This window comes from Bombina bombina, chromosome 3 (assembly GCF_027579735.1).
Source record: "Bombina bombina isolate aBomBom1 chromosome 3, aBomBom1.pri, whole genome shotgun sequence".
Lineage (NCBI taxonomy): Eukaryota > Metazoa > Chordata > Amphibia > Anura > Bombinatoridae > Bombina > Bombina bombina.
Window position 1 is genome coordinate 405,390,815 of NC_069501.1, and position 16,070 is coordinate 405,406,884.

The window sequence follows — 16,070 nt, forward strand, 5'->3', positions numbered from 1 at the left end:
CAAGTTCGGCACAATCTGACTACTTTTGGAAGTTATCAAATTCCTACCAGGTACGCTCGGCACTTTTCCGGCCCAGCATACCTGGTTTTCAATCCGCCGCCCTGGAGGCGGCGGATACCATAGGAATCAATGAGTCTGAAAGCAGCGAAAGCTTATGTTCGCTGCTGCCCGATATCCCATTGATTTCTATGGGAAATGTCTACACCTAACACCCTAACATGTACCCTGAGTCTAAACACCCCTAATTCCCCCCCCCCTACACCGCCGCAACTCTAATAAATGTATTAACCCCTAAACCACCGCTCCCGGAGCCCACCGCAACTCTAATAAAGTGTTTAACCCCTAATCTGCCTACACCACCGCCACCTACATTATATTTATTAACCCCTAACCTGCCCCCCTACACTGCTGCCACCTACCTACATTTATTAACCTCTAATCTGCCGCCCCCAACGTCGCTGACACTATATTAAATTTATTGACCCATAAACCTAAGTCTAACCCTAACCCTAACACCCCCTAACTTAAATATAATTTAAATAAATATAAATAAAATTACTATCATTAAATAAATTATTCCTATTTAAAACTAAATACTTATATTATATACCTATAAAATAAACCCTAAGATAGCTACAATATAACTAATACTTACATTGTAGCTATCTTAGGATTTATTTTTATTTTACAGGCAACTTTGTATTTATTTTAACTAGGTAGAATAATTATTAAATAGTTATTAACTATTTAATAACTTCCTAGTTAAAATAAATACAAATATACCTGTAAAATAAAACCTAACCTAAGTTACAATTACACCTAACACTACACTATAATTAAATAAATTCCCTAAACTAACTACAATTAAAAACAATTATCTAAAGTACAAAAACAAACACTAAATTACAGAAAATAATAAAATAATTACATTTTTTTAAAACGAATTACACATAATCTAATCCCCCTAATAAAATAAAAAAGCCCCCCAAAATAATAAAAAGCCCAACCCTATACTAAATTACAAATAGCCCTTAAAAGGGCCTTTTGCTGGGCATTGCCCCAAAGTAATCAGCTCTATTACCTGTAAAAAAAAGTACAATACCCCCCCAACAGTAAAACCCACCACTCACACACCCAACCCTACTCTAAAACCCACCCAATCCCCCCTTAAAAAACCTAACACTAACCCCTTGAAGATCACCCTACCTTGAGACGTCTTCACCCAACCGGGCCGAAGTCCTCCACAAAGCCGGCAGAAGTGGTCCTCCAGACGGGCAAATTTCTTCATCCAAGCTGGCCAGAAGAGGTCCTCCAGACGGGCAGAAGTCTTCATCCATCCGGCGTGGAGTGGCTCCATCTTCAAGACATCCGACGCGGAGCATCCTCTTCCAATGACATCCGACGACTGAATGAATTGTCCTTTAAATGACATCATCCAAGATGGCATCCCTTGAATTCCAATTGGCTGATAGAATTCTATCAGCCAATCGGAATTAAGGTAGGAAAAATCCTATTGGCTGATGCAATCAGCCAATAGGACTGAAGTTCAATCCTATTGGCTGATCCAATCAGCCAATAGGATTGAGCTCGCATTCTATTGGCTGTTACAATCTTGGATGACGTCACTTAAAGGTACCTTCATTCCGTCATCAGATGTCATTAGAAGAGGATGCTCCGCGTCGGATGTCTTGAAAATGGAGCCACTCCGCGCCGGATGGATGAAGATAGAAGATGCCGCCTGGATGAAGACTTCTGCCCGTCTGGAGGACCTTTTCTGGCCGACTTGGATGAAGACTTCTGCCTGTCTGGAGGACCACTTCTGCCGGCTTTATGGAGGACTTCGGCCCGGTTGGGTGAAGACGTCTCAAGGTAGTGTGATCTTCAAGGGGTTAGTGTTAGTTTTTTTAAAGGGGGGATTGGGTGGGTTTTAGAGTAGGCTTGGGTGTGTGGGTGGTGGGTTTTAATGTTGGTGGGGGGGCATTGTACTTTTTTTTACAGGTAAAAGAGCTGATTACTTTGGGGCAATGCCCCACAAAAGACCCTTTTAAGGGCTATTTGTAATTTAGTATAGGGTAGGGCTTTTTATTATTATGGGGGGGCTTTTTTATTTTATTAGGGGTATTAGATTAGGTGTAATTAGTTTAAAAAAACTTAATGTAATTATTTTATTATTTTCTGTAATTTTGTACTTTAGATAATTTTATTTAATTTTATTTAATTGTAGTTAGTTTAGGTAATTAATTTAATGATAGTGTAGTATTAAGTGTAATTGTAACTTAGGTTAGGATTTATTTTACAGGTAAATTTATATTTATTTTAGCTAAGTAGTTATTAAATAGTTAATAACTATTTAATAACTATTGTACCTAGTTAAAATAAATACAAAGTTGCCTGTAAAATAAAAATAAACCCTAAGCTAGCTACAATGTAACTATTAGTTATATTGTAGCTATCTTAGGGTTTATTTTATATGTAAGCATTTAGTTTTAAATAGGAATAATTTATTTAGATTTAGTTAAATTATATTTAAGTTAGGGGGTGTTAGGGTTAGTGTTAGACTTAGGTTTAGGGGTTAATACATTTAATATAGTGGCGGCGGTGTAGGGGGGGGCAGATTAGGGGTTAATAAATATAATGTAGGTGGCAGCGGTGTAGGGGGGGCAGATTAGGGGTTAATAAATATAATGTAGGTGGCGGTGGGCTCCGGGAGTGGCGGTTTAGGGGTTAAACACTTTATTTAGTTGCGTCGGGTCCGGGAGTGGCAGGATAGGGGTTAATAACTTTATGTAGGTGGTGGCGGTATAGGGGGCAGAAGATTAGGGGTTAATATGTATAATGTAGGTGGCGGTGGGCTCCGGGAGCGGCGGTTTAGGGGTTAATACATTTATTAGAGTTGCGGTGGGCTCCGGGAGCAGCGGTTTAGGGGTTCATACATTTATTAGAGTTGCTGTGGGCTCCGGGAGCGGCGGTTTAGGGGGTAAACAGTATAGTACAGTGTGGGTGTTTAGTGACAGGGTATCAAGAAAGCTGTAAAAAAGCAGAAGAGCAGCGAGATTGATGACTGTTAGTAAATAACAGTCCGCTGCTCATCGCACCGTACTTGGTGCGCGGCTTTTTGACAGCTTTTTTGATAATTTTGGAGAACGTATTCAGGTCCGCGGCAGGGATGTTAGACGATCTTAGGCGAGCGTATTGGTGCCGTCGAATGCAAGAAAGTCGACGGCTTGATAAATAGAGGCCATTGTGTTTGATGACCTTCCTAAAAGCTGTTTATTTTCCCATTCTTTAAAAACCTCCTTCAGTACTGCTGCTTACCCCTCTCCTGTTTTGGGCCTTACATTTGGTAAATTCCTCCCCCTTATGACACATTAATGTACCCCCATAGAATGTTTGGTGAAATTGCAGAGTTTTGAATTAGGTTAAATAATCAGATGGTAGATTTGAATTGTTTTACAGTTATAGGATGTGAATAAAGTGTTTTGTCCAGCCCCCAGGTAAATAGGAAAGATCGGGCTGTGGACCATTGGAAGGTGCTTAATGTCACGCCGTGCCGTTGCTAGGGGCGCGGTGTCCTCTCCATGCTCGTTGCCTAGGGCTGTGTCGGCTCAGTATGCGTGTGGTGCTGACGTCATCGCCGCACGCTCCTGATGTCGGCCGGTCTCTTGGCGCCTTGCCAAGGTTATTTTAACGGGCAGCAAACGACCTGTCACTGTCCAAGTATAGGTGCTACTTCTTGTGCTCCTGGGAGTGACAGATCGTTTGCTGGATTATACTTGTTTCTGAACCCTGCCTGTCTCACTACGCTAACTGGTTAACCCTTAAGCTGCTGGACTGATACTTGTTACTGAACCCTGCCTGTCTCACTACACTAACTGGTTAACCCTAAATCTGCTGGACTGATACTTGTTACTGAACCCTGCCTGTCTCACTACGCTAACTGGTTAACATTAAATCCGCTGGACTGATACTTGTTACTGAACCCTGCCTGTCTCACTACACTAGCTGGTTAACCCCTAATCTGCTGGACTGATACCTTTTTGCCGAAACCTTGCCTGTCTTACTACGCTACCTGGTTAACCCCTACTCTGCTGGACTGATACTACAATGCCCTCTATTTTAAGGGTATTTGGGGCGCTTTTAGAAAATTAACCAGAGATCTAATCTCTGGTTAATCTTCGTAGTGCTAATTGCTAATGCAAGGTCGCTGTAGCAATAACCAGCCACTTGTAATGGCTGGTTTATTATTGCGCTACCTTGCGCAAATTTGCCCGTTTGCGGGAGTGCAATAATTTAGCACTCCACTTGTAATCTAGCCCTATGTGTATTATATGTATGGGTGCACTTAACTAGAGAGCAGATAATTAAGGTGAAACCAACAGTGAGCAAAATAGCTTGTGTCATTTAAGCACAGAAACTGGGAAAAACCTTGGTCATTTAAGGGTTAAAGTCTACTTTAAAAAACACCAGCACCATTGTTTACCCTAGTGCCAGCATCATTTCCACTACTACCATATTTTTTTCTGATTACCTGTATATTTTACATGCCGGACAGATAGCTCTGCATGCTAATGCACTGCGGCTGAGCTCTGTAGCAACCCGAGGGTTGCAGATTCGATCCCCGACGAGGTCCACTCAGCCTTTCGTCCTTCCGAGGTTGATAAAATAAGCAGTGTCTTGAGACCCTTATGGGTGATTAGCCGTGCTTTACAACTACCCAATACATACATACAATTGCAGTTGAATAAGCTCATCTCATACTAAATGGTTGTCACCAGCAGCAGCAGAAGACAGACAATGAAAGAGTAATAGATGATTTATTAGGGAAGAGATAGTTGCTCTGTCCAGGGGAGTTGCACTAGAGGCTTGTGCCTAAGACCATGTTAATGTTGACAAATTGGCCTCTATTTATCAAGCTGTCATCCGCAAATACGCTGGAATTCCGGAGCGTATTTGTGGTGAGCCTGATTCGCCTTAGTTATCAAACCCTACAGACCGGCAAAAGTAGAATTTAGTGACGTAACATACGATCCGCCGGACTCAGTGCGACACAGATCGATGCTTACGTCACTACAGATGTTCTGAATGCAAGTTCGGCACAATCTGACTACTTTTGGAAGTTATCAAATTCCTACCAGGTACGCTCGGCACTTTTCCGGCCCAGCATACCTGGTTTTCAATCCGCCGCCCTGAAGGCGGCAGATACCATAGGAATCAATGAGTCTGAAAGCAGCGAAAGCTTATGTTCGCTGCTGCCCGATATCCCATTGATTTCTATGGGAAATGTCTACACCTAACACACTAACATGTACCCTGAGTCTAAACACCCCTAATTTGCCCCCCCCTACACCGCCGCAACTCTAATAAATGTATTAACCCCTAAACCGCCGCTCCCGGAGCCCACCGCAACTCTAATAAAGTGTTTAACCCCTAATCTGCCTACACCACCGCCACCTACATTATATTTATTAACCCTTAACCTGCCCCCCTACACTGCTGCCACCTACCTACATTTATTAACCTCTAATCTGCCGCCCCCAACGTCGCTGACACTATATTAAATTTATTGACCCATAAACCTAAGTCTAACCCTAACCCTAACACCCCCTAACTTAAATATAATTTAAATAAATATAAATAAAATTACTATCATTAAATAAATTATTCCTATTTAAAACTAAATACTTATATTATATACCTATAAAATAAACCCTAAGATAGCTACAATATAACTAATACTTACATTGTAGCTATCTTAGGATTTATTTTTATTTTACAGGCAACTTTGTATTTATTTTAACTAGGTAGAATAGTTATTTAATAGTTATTAACTATTTAATAACTTCCTAGTTAAAATAAATACAAATATACCTGTAAAATAAAACCTAACCTAAGTTACAATTACACCTAACACTTCACTATAATTAAATAAATTCCCTAAACTAACTACAATTAATTACAATTAAAAAACAATTATCTAAAGTACAAAAACAAACACTAAATTACAGAAAATAATAAAATAATTAAAAACATTTTAAACTAATTACACCTAATCTAATCCCCCTAATAAAATAAAAAAGCCCCCCAAAATAATAAAAAGCCCAACCCTATACTAAATTACAAATAGCCCTTAAAAGGGCCTTTTGCTTGGCATTGCCCCAAAGTAATCAGCTCTATTACCTGTAAAAATAGTACAATACCCCCCAACAGTAAAACCCACCACCCACACACCCAACCCTACTCTAAAACCCACCCAATCCCCCCTTAAAAAACCTAACACTAACCCCTTGAAGATCACCCTACATTGAGACGTCTTCACCCAACCGGGCCGAAGTCATCCACAAAGCAGGCAGAAGTGGTCCTCCAGACGGGCAAATGTCTTCATCCAAGCCGGCCAGAAGAGGTCCTCCAGACGGGCAGAAGTCTTCATCCAGGTGGCATCTCTATCTTCATCCATCTGACGTGGAGTGGCTCCATCTTCAAGACATCCGACGCGGAGCATCCTCTTCCAATGACATCCGACGACTGAATGAATGGTCCTTTAAATGACATCATCCAAGATGGCATCCCTTGAATTCTGATTGGCTGATAGAACTCTATCAGCCAATCGGAATTAAGGTAGGAAAAATCCTATTGGCTAATGCAATCAGCCAATAGGACTGAAGTTCAATCCTATTGGCTGATCCAATCAGCCAATAGGATTGAGCTCGCATTCTATTGGCTGTTACAATCTTGGATGACGTCACTTAAAGGTACCTTCATTCCGTCGTCAGATGTCATTGGAAGAGGATGCTCCGCGTCGGATGTCTTGAAAATGGAGCCACTCCGCGCCGGATGGATGAAGATAGAAGATGCCGCCTGGATGAAGACTTCTGCCTGTCTGGAGGACCTTTTCTGGCCGACTTGGATGAAGACTTCTGCCCGTCTGGAGGACCTCTTCTGCCGGCTTTGTGGAGGACTTCGGCCCGGTTGGGTGAGTAGTGTGATCTTCAAGGTAGTGTGATCTTCAAGGGGTTAGTGTTAGTTTTTTTTAAGGGGGGATTGGGTGGGTTTTAGAGTAGGCTTGGGTGTGTGGGTGGTGGGTTTTAATGTTGGTGGGGGGGCATTGTACTTTTTTTACAGGTAAAAGAGCTGATTAATTTGGGGCAATGCCCCACAAAAGACCCTTTTAAGGGCTATTTGTAATTTAGTATAGGGTAGGGCTTTTTATTATTATGGGGGGCTTTTTTATTTTATTAGGGGTATTAGATTAGGTGTAATTAGTTTAAAAAAAACTTGTAATTATTTTATTATTTTCTGTAATTTTGTACTTTAGATAATTTTATTTAATTTTATTTAATTGTAGTTAGTTTAGGTAATTAATTTAATGATAGTGTAGTATTAAGTGTAATTGTAACTTAGGTTAGGATTTATTTTACAGGTAAAATTGTATTTATTTTAGCTAAGTAGTTATTAAATAGTTAATAACTATTTAATAACTATTGTACCTAGTTAAAATAAATACAAAGTTGCCTGTAAAATAAAAATAAACCCTAAGCTAGCTACAATGTAACTATTTGTTATATTGTAGCTATCTTAGGGTTTATTTTATATGTAAGCATTTAGTTTTAAATAGGAATAATTTATTTAGATTTAGTTAAATTATATTTAAGTTAGGGGGTGTTAGGGTTAGTGTTAGACTTAGGTTTAGGGGTTAATACATTTAATATAGTGGCGGCGGTGTAGGGGAGGGCAGATTAGGGGTTAATAAATATAATGTAGGTGGCAGTGGTGTAGGGGGGCAGATTAGGGGTTAATAAATATAATGTAGGTGGCGGTGGGCTCCGGGAGTGGCAGTTTAGGGGTTAAACACTTTATTTAGTTGCAGCGGGGTCCAGGAGTGGCAGGATAGGGGTTAATAACTTTATGTAGGTGGTGGCGGTATAGGGGGCAGAAGATTAGGGGTTAATATGTATAATGTAGGTGGCAGTGGGCTCCGGGAGCGGCGGTTTAGGGGTTAATACATTTATTAGAGTTGTGGTGGGCTCCGGGAGCAGCGGTTTAGGGGTTAATACATTTATTAGAATTGCGGTGGGCTCCGGGAGCGGCTGTTTTGGGGCTAAACAGTATAGTACAGTGTGGGTGTTTAGTGACAGGGTACCAAGAAAGCTGTAAAAAAGCAGAAGAGCAGCGAGATCGATGACTGTTAGTAAATAACAGTCCGCTGCTCATCGCACAGTACTTGGTGCGCGGCTTTTTGACAGCTTTTTTGATAATTTTGGAGAACGTATTCAGGTCCGCGGCAGCGATGTTAGACGATCTTAGGCGAGCGTATTGGTGCCGTCGAATGCAAGAAAGTCGACGGCTTGATAAATAGAGGCCATTGTGTTTGATGACCTTCCTAAAAGCTGTTTATTTTCCCATTCTTTAAAAACTTTCTTCAGTACTGCTGCTTACCCCTCTCCTGTTTTGGGCCTTACATTTGGTAAATTCCTCAAACTTATGACACATTAATGTACCCCCATAGAATGTTTGGTGAAATTGCAGAGTTTTGAATTAGTTTAAATAATCAGATGATAGATTTGAATTGTTTTACAGTTATAGGATGTGAATAAAGTGTTTTGTCCAGCCCTCGGGTAAATAGGAAAGATCGGGCTGTGGACCATTGGAAGGTGCTTAATGTCACGCCGTGCCGTTGCTAGGGGTGCGGTGTCCTCTCCATGCTCGTTGCCTAGGGCTGTGTCGGCTCAGTATGCGTGTGGTGCTGACGTCATTGCCGCACGCTCCTGATGCCGGCCGGTCTCTTGGCGCCTTGCCAAGGTTAACGGGCAGCAAACGACCTGTCACTGTCCAAGTATAGGTGCTACTTCTTGTGCTCCTGGGAGTGACAGATCGTTTGCTGGATTATACTTGTTTCTGAACCCTGCCTGTCTCACTACGCTAACTGGTTAACCCTTAAGCTGCTGGACTGATACTTGTTACTGAACCCTGCCTGTCTCACTACACTAACTGGTTAACCCTAAATCTGCTGGACTGATACTTGTTACTGAACCCTTCCTGTCTCACTACGCTAACTGGTTAACATTAAATCCGCTGGACTGATACTTGTTACTGAACCCTGCCTGTCTCACTACACTAGCTGGTTAACCCCTAATCTGCTGGACTGATACCTTGTTGCCGAAACCTTGCCTGTCTTACTATGCTACCTGGTTAACCCCTACTCTGCTGGACTGATACCTTGTTGCCGAATCCCTGCCTGTCTTACTACGCTACCTGGTTAACCCCTGAATTGCGGGTCTGCTTTTCTGCTTGCTGTATCCTGTCTGCCTATTTGCCTTGTGCTGTCCTGCCTGTGGTGAGTGCTGCTCTCCTCGTTTTCCTGATATTCTCTGCTCTGGGATATTCCCTATCTTTCCGACTCGACGCCGGGATAACAAGACTACTGGCCGAGTTCGGTCTGATAGAGGAGTATCCCACAAGCCTCACATTATACTTGGGCCATGGAACCGGATGAGGTGGCACGAGCTGTTTATCTTCAAGGACAGATGTTGGGAACCCATACTACACAATTGCAGAATATGGATTCCAAGCTGGAGGCTATCACCGCTCAACTCTCCTTACTAGTCACCTCGAGGAGTACCACTCATGTTGTTGCACCGCCAGTCCCTGCTCCTAGTACTATGGCTTCTCCCTCTGCTTCTGGAAGCATACCCCGGATACCTTTGCCTGACAAGTATGAAGGTACTATGGATTGCAGGGGTTTCCTTAACCAATGCAGGCTGCACTTCCGTAATGATCCCCACACCTTTCAGTCTCCCCAGTCAAGGGTCACCTTTATCATTTCCTTGCTGAAAGACAAGGCCCTAGCCTAGGTCTCTCCTCTTCTGGAACAGGACACTCCACTCCTGCATGATGCTGATGATTTTATCTCTGCTTTTTCTGATGTGTTTGAGGCTTCTGGCCGTACCTCTGCTGCCAAACAAACTTCTTGCCTGCGCACATGTCAACTTTTTTTTCCTATTATATTTCTGAAAAACTATTTTATAAAACTGCTTGGTGTGCTGAAAAATCAAGGTATGATTTGTATGGGTATCTCACAGAAAAAATTGAATGCAATCAGTGTAAACGACTAAAAATGTCTTTAAAACAAGGGCATCAAATGGCTCAGCAGAAAAAAAGGCAATGCGGCCGATTTATCAAGTGTCAGTGGCGGACATGATCTATGATAAAGCAGATCATGTCCACCAGATATTTGATAAATCGACCCCATAGTGCTAAACTGTTCAAAAGGATGGTATAGTTAAATGTATATGACTCGGCCTCAATTACAATAAGTGATTTTTCAACATTAAATAAATAATATATTCTAAAACATAACTCCTACCAGAGAATTTGTTAACTTATATAGCAAGAAGATACTCACAAAGAACACACTTTGGCAGTTCCGGTGACCATTTCCAGCGGAAAGCACAATAACTGTTGGCATCTCCTTGCATTACATAGCCAGAATCACACTGTAATTGGACAGTGTCCCCCCAATCAAAGCCATGGCCAACATCTTCAGGAACATATTCCTTCCCATTCTTAAGAACAATGCGACCATTCTCAATAGCTGGATATGTGCAGTCAAGCCCTAATAAAAGTAATGTGAAAGCTCAAATTAATACAAACTATACTTCTGTAAATATGGCTATGGTACATTAGTAAATATGATGGTGTCCTATTTATTTTATTATTACGGTTGAAGAGAGCCATGTTTAATCCCAATAGAAGGACTCATTGGAGCTACTGTACATTAAAGAATAATGCTGTTTAATGGTAGTTCCAACGCCCTTGGGAGTTTACCAAATTTAAAATGTAAGAATGAATTCTACCTGTATTCAGGGAGATTCAAGCTAAAAAAATAAATACTACACAAAATGCAGGACAAACAGCAGCAGCAGTAGCTCTCTCAATAGCATAATGCTAAATTGCTAATAACATGATATTCATTATTAGGAAGGGAACAGTACAGGTAAAATAGTACAAAGGGTTACAGTAAAATAAACACGTCACTTGCTTAGTAGAGAGACCTATTGCCATTGGAAGAAAAAGCTCTCTAAATTTCAATCAGCTAGATTACGAATTTGGCGTTATGAGTGAAACATCATCTTTATGCTTCATAACGCTGCTTTTTCCCTAACGCCGCTATCACAAGTCTTGTAGGTATAGGTGTTCCGCACACCTTTTTGGCCATCACGCAACGTCAGTACCGCACATTTAAAAAAGTCCTTTTTCAATGGGACTTCCATAGTGCCGGTATTACGAGCTTGCCTGGGAGGCCAAAAAGTGAGCGGTACAATCTATTACCACAAGATCCGTACCGCCATCTAGAGTCAGTAGTTATGAGTGTTACGTTACAAATCTGTAGCATAAAACTCATAACTAAACTGCTGCAAAGTACACTAAACATCCATAAACGATCTATTAACCCCTAAACCGAGGCCCTCCCGCATCGCAAACACTATGATAAATTAATTAACCCCTAATCTGCTGCTCCGAACATTGCCGCCACTTAAAAAATGTATTAACCCATATTCCGCCGCTCCCGGACATCGTCGCCACTATAATAAACCTATTAACCCCTAAACTGCCACCCTCCCGCATCACAAACACTATTTAAAATAAAAAATATTATTAACCCATAATCTGCCATCTGCCCACACCGCCGCTATAATAAACATATTAACCCCTAAACTGCCACCCTCCCGCATCACTACATAAATATATTAACCCCTAAACCTAACCCTAACGTAACCCTAACACCCCCTAACTTAAATATAATTAAAATAAATCTAAATAAAACTTACAATTATTACCTAAATAACCTATTTAAAACTAAATACAAACTTGCCTGTAAAATAAAACCTAAGTTAGCTACAAAATAACCAATAGTTACATTGTAGCTAACTTAGGTTTTATTTTTATTTCACAGTTAAGTTTGTATTTATTTTAACTAGGTAGACTAGTTAGTGAATAGTTATTAACTATTTACTAACTACCTAGTTAAAATAAATACAAAGTTACCTGTAAAATAAAAATAAACCCTGCCTTACACAAAAAACTAACATTACAATAAAATAAAAAAATTAAATTAATCAAATACAATTATCTAAATTACAAAAAAAAACACTAAATTACACAAAATAAAAAATGAAATGATCAAAAATAAAAACGAATTACTCCTAATCTAATAGCCCTATCAAAATAAAAAAGCCCCCCCCCCCCCCAAAAAAAAAAAACCCTAACCTACACTAAACTGCCAATAGTTCTTAAAAGGGCCTTTTGCGGGGCATTGCCCCAAAGAAATCAGCTCTTTTACCTGTAAAAAAACAAACAAACAACCCCCCAACAGTAAAACCTACCGCCCACCTAACCAAACCCCCCAAATAAAATTCTATCTAAATAAACCTAAGCTAACCATTGCCCTGAAATCGGCATTTGGATGGGCATTGCCCTTAAAAGGGCATTTAGTTCTTTTACGGTGCCCAAACCCTACTCTAAAAATAAAACCCACCCAATAAACCCTTAAAAAAACCTAACACTAACCCCCTACGATCCACTTACAGTTTTCGAAGACCAGACATCCATCCTCATCCAGGCGGCAGAAGTCTTCATCCAAGCAGGCAGAAGTCCTCATCGAAGCCGGCAGAAGTCTTCATCCAGACAGCATCTTCTATCTTCATCCATCCGGCGCGGAGCGAGTCCACCTTTAAGACATCTGGCGTGGAGCATCCTCTTCTTACGATCGCCGCTGGAAAATGAAGTTCCCTTTAAATGACGTCATCCAAGATGGCATCCCTTACATTTCGATTGGCTGATAGAATTCTATCAGTCAATAGGAATTAAAGGTGAAAAAATCCTATTGGCTGTTGCAATCAGCCAATAGGATTAAGCTTTCATCCTATTGGCTGATCCAATCAGCCAATAGGATTGAGCTTGCATTCTATTGGCTGATTGGTATAGCCAATAGAATGCGAGCTCAATCCTCACACCCTCTGCTGGAACACAGTCAAACTTGTGTGTGATCAGAGGGTGTGACAGGAGTAGATCACACTGATAAATAATGCATACGATCCTTCCTTGCTAAACAACGACCACTAAGCTAAGCTGATTACCAGGAGCAAAGGAAATGAAAAACAGAACTCTTCTGCATAAACTTCACAGCGTGCCGTGAGAGCTTCCTCCTCCCTCTCCCCCTCCCAGAGCATGTCAGTAATTGACAATAATAACAATGCCTGAATCCCTCTGCTTAGAGCATAAAACTTGTGGGGAGTTTGAAAAAAATAAAACTGTGGGGGGGGGGGAGTTAAAAACAGAAGTACTGTACTTAGCATTTTATTTAAATCCTGCTGCATAATGTCTATTATATACGTAGACTGGGAAATAAAATCTATTTACACCCTGACTGAGAAATAAATATGTGTCTTCAGACACTGCAGCTCACACGCTGCAGGCAAATGTTATTCCTCTAAGTACTGTATGTAACAATCAATATGCTGTGTCATGTGAATACTGTGCCCCTGTAACGCATGCTACAATATGGCAGCTTACATAGGAAATCAAGCACTGGCTCAACACTGTATTTCAAAACAATCCCTTTCAAAAGTTTGGGGTAAGAGGAACAGATAAAAAAAAAACAGCAGTGAATATTTTATTTTTATTTCTAAGAAAAAGTAGGTTTCAGCAATTTTTATCAGGTGTTTAATGTCCCTTTAATGTTCACATTGTACTGTACGGATATACTTCTAATATAGTGGTTGCATTGTACAAAATGTGTTTAATATTAATAACATGTTTTGTACAGTACAACCTGCAAAATGAATAGGAAACATGTATAGTGCAGTGTAACCTTACTTTAACTCCTTACGGACCAGGAATTTCAGACATAAACTTAATCAAAAGACCAAAACATTTTTAGCATTTTTGCTATCACTACATTTAAACAGAAAGAGAGCCTTGTTTTTTTTTTATTTACCTATTAAAACTATATATTTACGTTTTTAGTAGACAACCCGAGGTATTGATCTAGGCCATTTTTGGTATATTTTATGCCACCATTTCACCACCAAATGCTATCAAATTAAAAAATTTTTTTACATTTTTCACAAACTTTGGGTTCTCACTGAAATTATTTACATATCTCGTATGCAGTCATAACACAAATGGTTGTAAAAGCTTCTCTGGGATCCCCTTTGTTTAGAAATAGCAGACATCCATGGCTTTGCCATTGCTGTTTGGTATTTAGATGACTGCTAATTGCAGCTACACACCACACTTCTGAAATTTCAGGCAGTGAATGAAATTAATCAGGTAGCTTGTAAGGTTTAGTTTAGCTGTAGTGTAGAGATGACCCTCCCATCTGATACCTCCCACCCACTGATCCCTACCTGATCCAATCTTAACAAAAAAAAAAAAAAATATGCAGTGTAGGATTCCTCCCTTACCCTCCCACCCTTTTGATCCCCCCAAACAGCTCTCTAACTCTTCCCCCTCTAACTAGTATATGCCATCTTAGGTACTGGGAGCTGCCTGCCACTACCCAGTTCATATAAATGTCTACCTTTTTTATTTATTTATTTTATACCTCAGATATATATATATATATATATATATATATATATATATATATATATAAACATTTATGTGAAGAACACAATGTGAAATATTCATATTTCATGTTGGGTTAGCACACTTGTTTAAATGCTTCATTGAAGTTTATGGGGGAATACATTAACATGTTCAAGATATTCTAAGTTTCTACTTTATGCGTGCATTGGGTTAGGGCTCGTGTGTAAACTTTTTACTTTCAACTTGTAATACACGTGCTACCCGACGCGGTCAAAAAGCCTCCGTCTAGCAAAGTTAATGGACAAGTGGGAGCGCTGATTTGAGCTAACGATGAGAATAACATTTTTGATTAGGAGTCCTAATGGAGACTAAGGGGTCCATGTACTAAGCAGTCAGCGAGCTGCCCACAAATATTTTTTAGTCAAAACTCACACACGGATATGTACAAAGCCGTCAACTATGTTCACACCTGCATTTTTAAACTTGCGAGCGTACTTATCTGCCAAACCTCGCTACCACTCAATTTTTCAATGTAAATAGACAGATTTGACCACCAACTCGCAATAAAGTAATGTATTAAAAATCTATTTATCCCATGCATTCCTATTGGCTGATTTGATTCTTGAAATTCAAATCAGCCAATAGGATGAGAGCTACTGAAATCCTATTAGCATTTCAAAACAGCCAATAGGATGAGAGCTAATGAAATTCTATTGGCTATTCAAATCAGCCAATAGGATTTCAGTAGCTCTCTGCAAGGGATGCCATTTTGAAAAGGCTCCCTTGCATTAAAGACCCAGTTTACGGCAGTGACCATATGAAGAGGACGCTCCCGCCAGTTATCTTCAAGGATGGATCCGCTCCGCACTGCCGGGATGAAGATAGAAGACGCAACCGGGATGAAGATAGAAGATGCTGCCTGGATGAAGACTTCTCACCACCTGGATGAGGATGGATGTCCGGACTTCAGAAACTGAGTGGATCTTCAAGGGTTAGTGTTAGTTTTTTTTTTTACTTTTTTGGGGTGTTTTTTTTTTAGATTAGGGTTTGGGCTTTTTTAAAAGAGCTGAATGCCCTTTTCAGGGCAATGGGTAGCTTAGATTTTTGTTGAGTTAGGTTTTTATTTTGGGGCGTTGGTTGGGTGGTGGGTTTTACTGTTGGGGGTCTTTGTATTTTTTTTCAAGGTAGGAGCTGATTATTTATTTAGGAGAATGCCCTACAAAAGGCCCTTTTAATGGCTATTGGTAGTTTATTGTAGGCTAGGGTTTTTTTTTATTTTTATAGGGCTATTAGATTAGGTGTAATTGTCTTTATGTTTGATAATTTCATTTGTTATTTTTCGTTATTTAGTACTTTTTATTTTTTGTAATTTTAGACTGAAAGTAAAGTTTCCTCTATTGCTAACTGTACTAACATTATGAAGCCGAATTATGAAAGGTCTTGCGGACCTGATCCGACAGTCCGGATCAGGTCCGCAAGACCTC

The 16,070-nt window shown here is 40.2% G+C and overlaps 1 protein-coding gene across 3 annotated transcripts in view; it reads right to left on the reverse strand.

Moving 5' to 3' along the window:
• LOC128653352 (sushi, von Willebrand factor type A, EGF and pentraxin domain-containing protein 1) overlaps positions 1-16,070 on the reverse strand; it is a 260,201-nt gene that overhangs the window by 47,365 nt on the left and 196,766 nt on the right. For all 3 annotated transcript variants that reach the window (XM_053706580.1, XM_053706581.1, XM_053706579.1), the window contains one exon: positions 10,400-10,609. In XM_053706580.1, the coding sequence (XP_053562555.1) occupies positions 10,400-10,609 (210 nt within the window). The remainder of the gene's footprint in view (positions 1-10,399; positions 10,610-16,070) is intronic.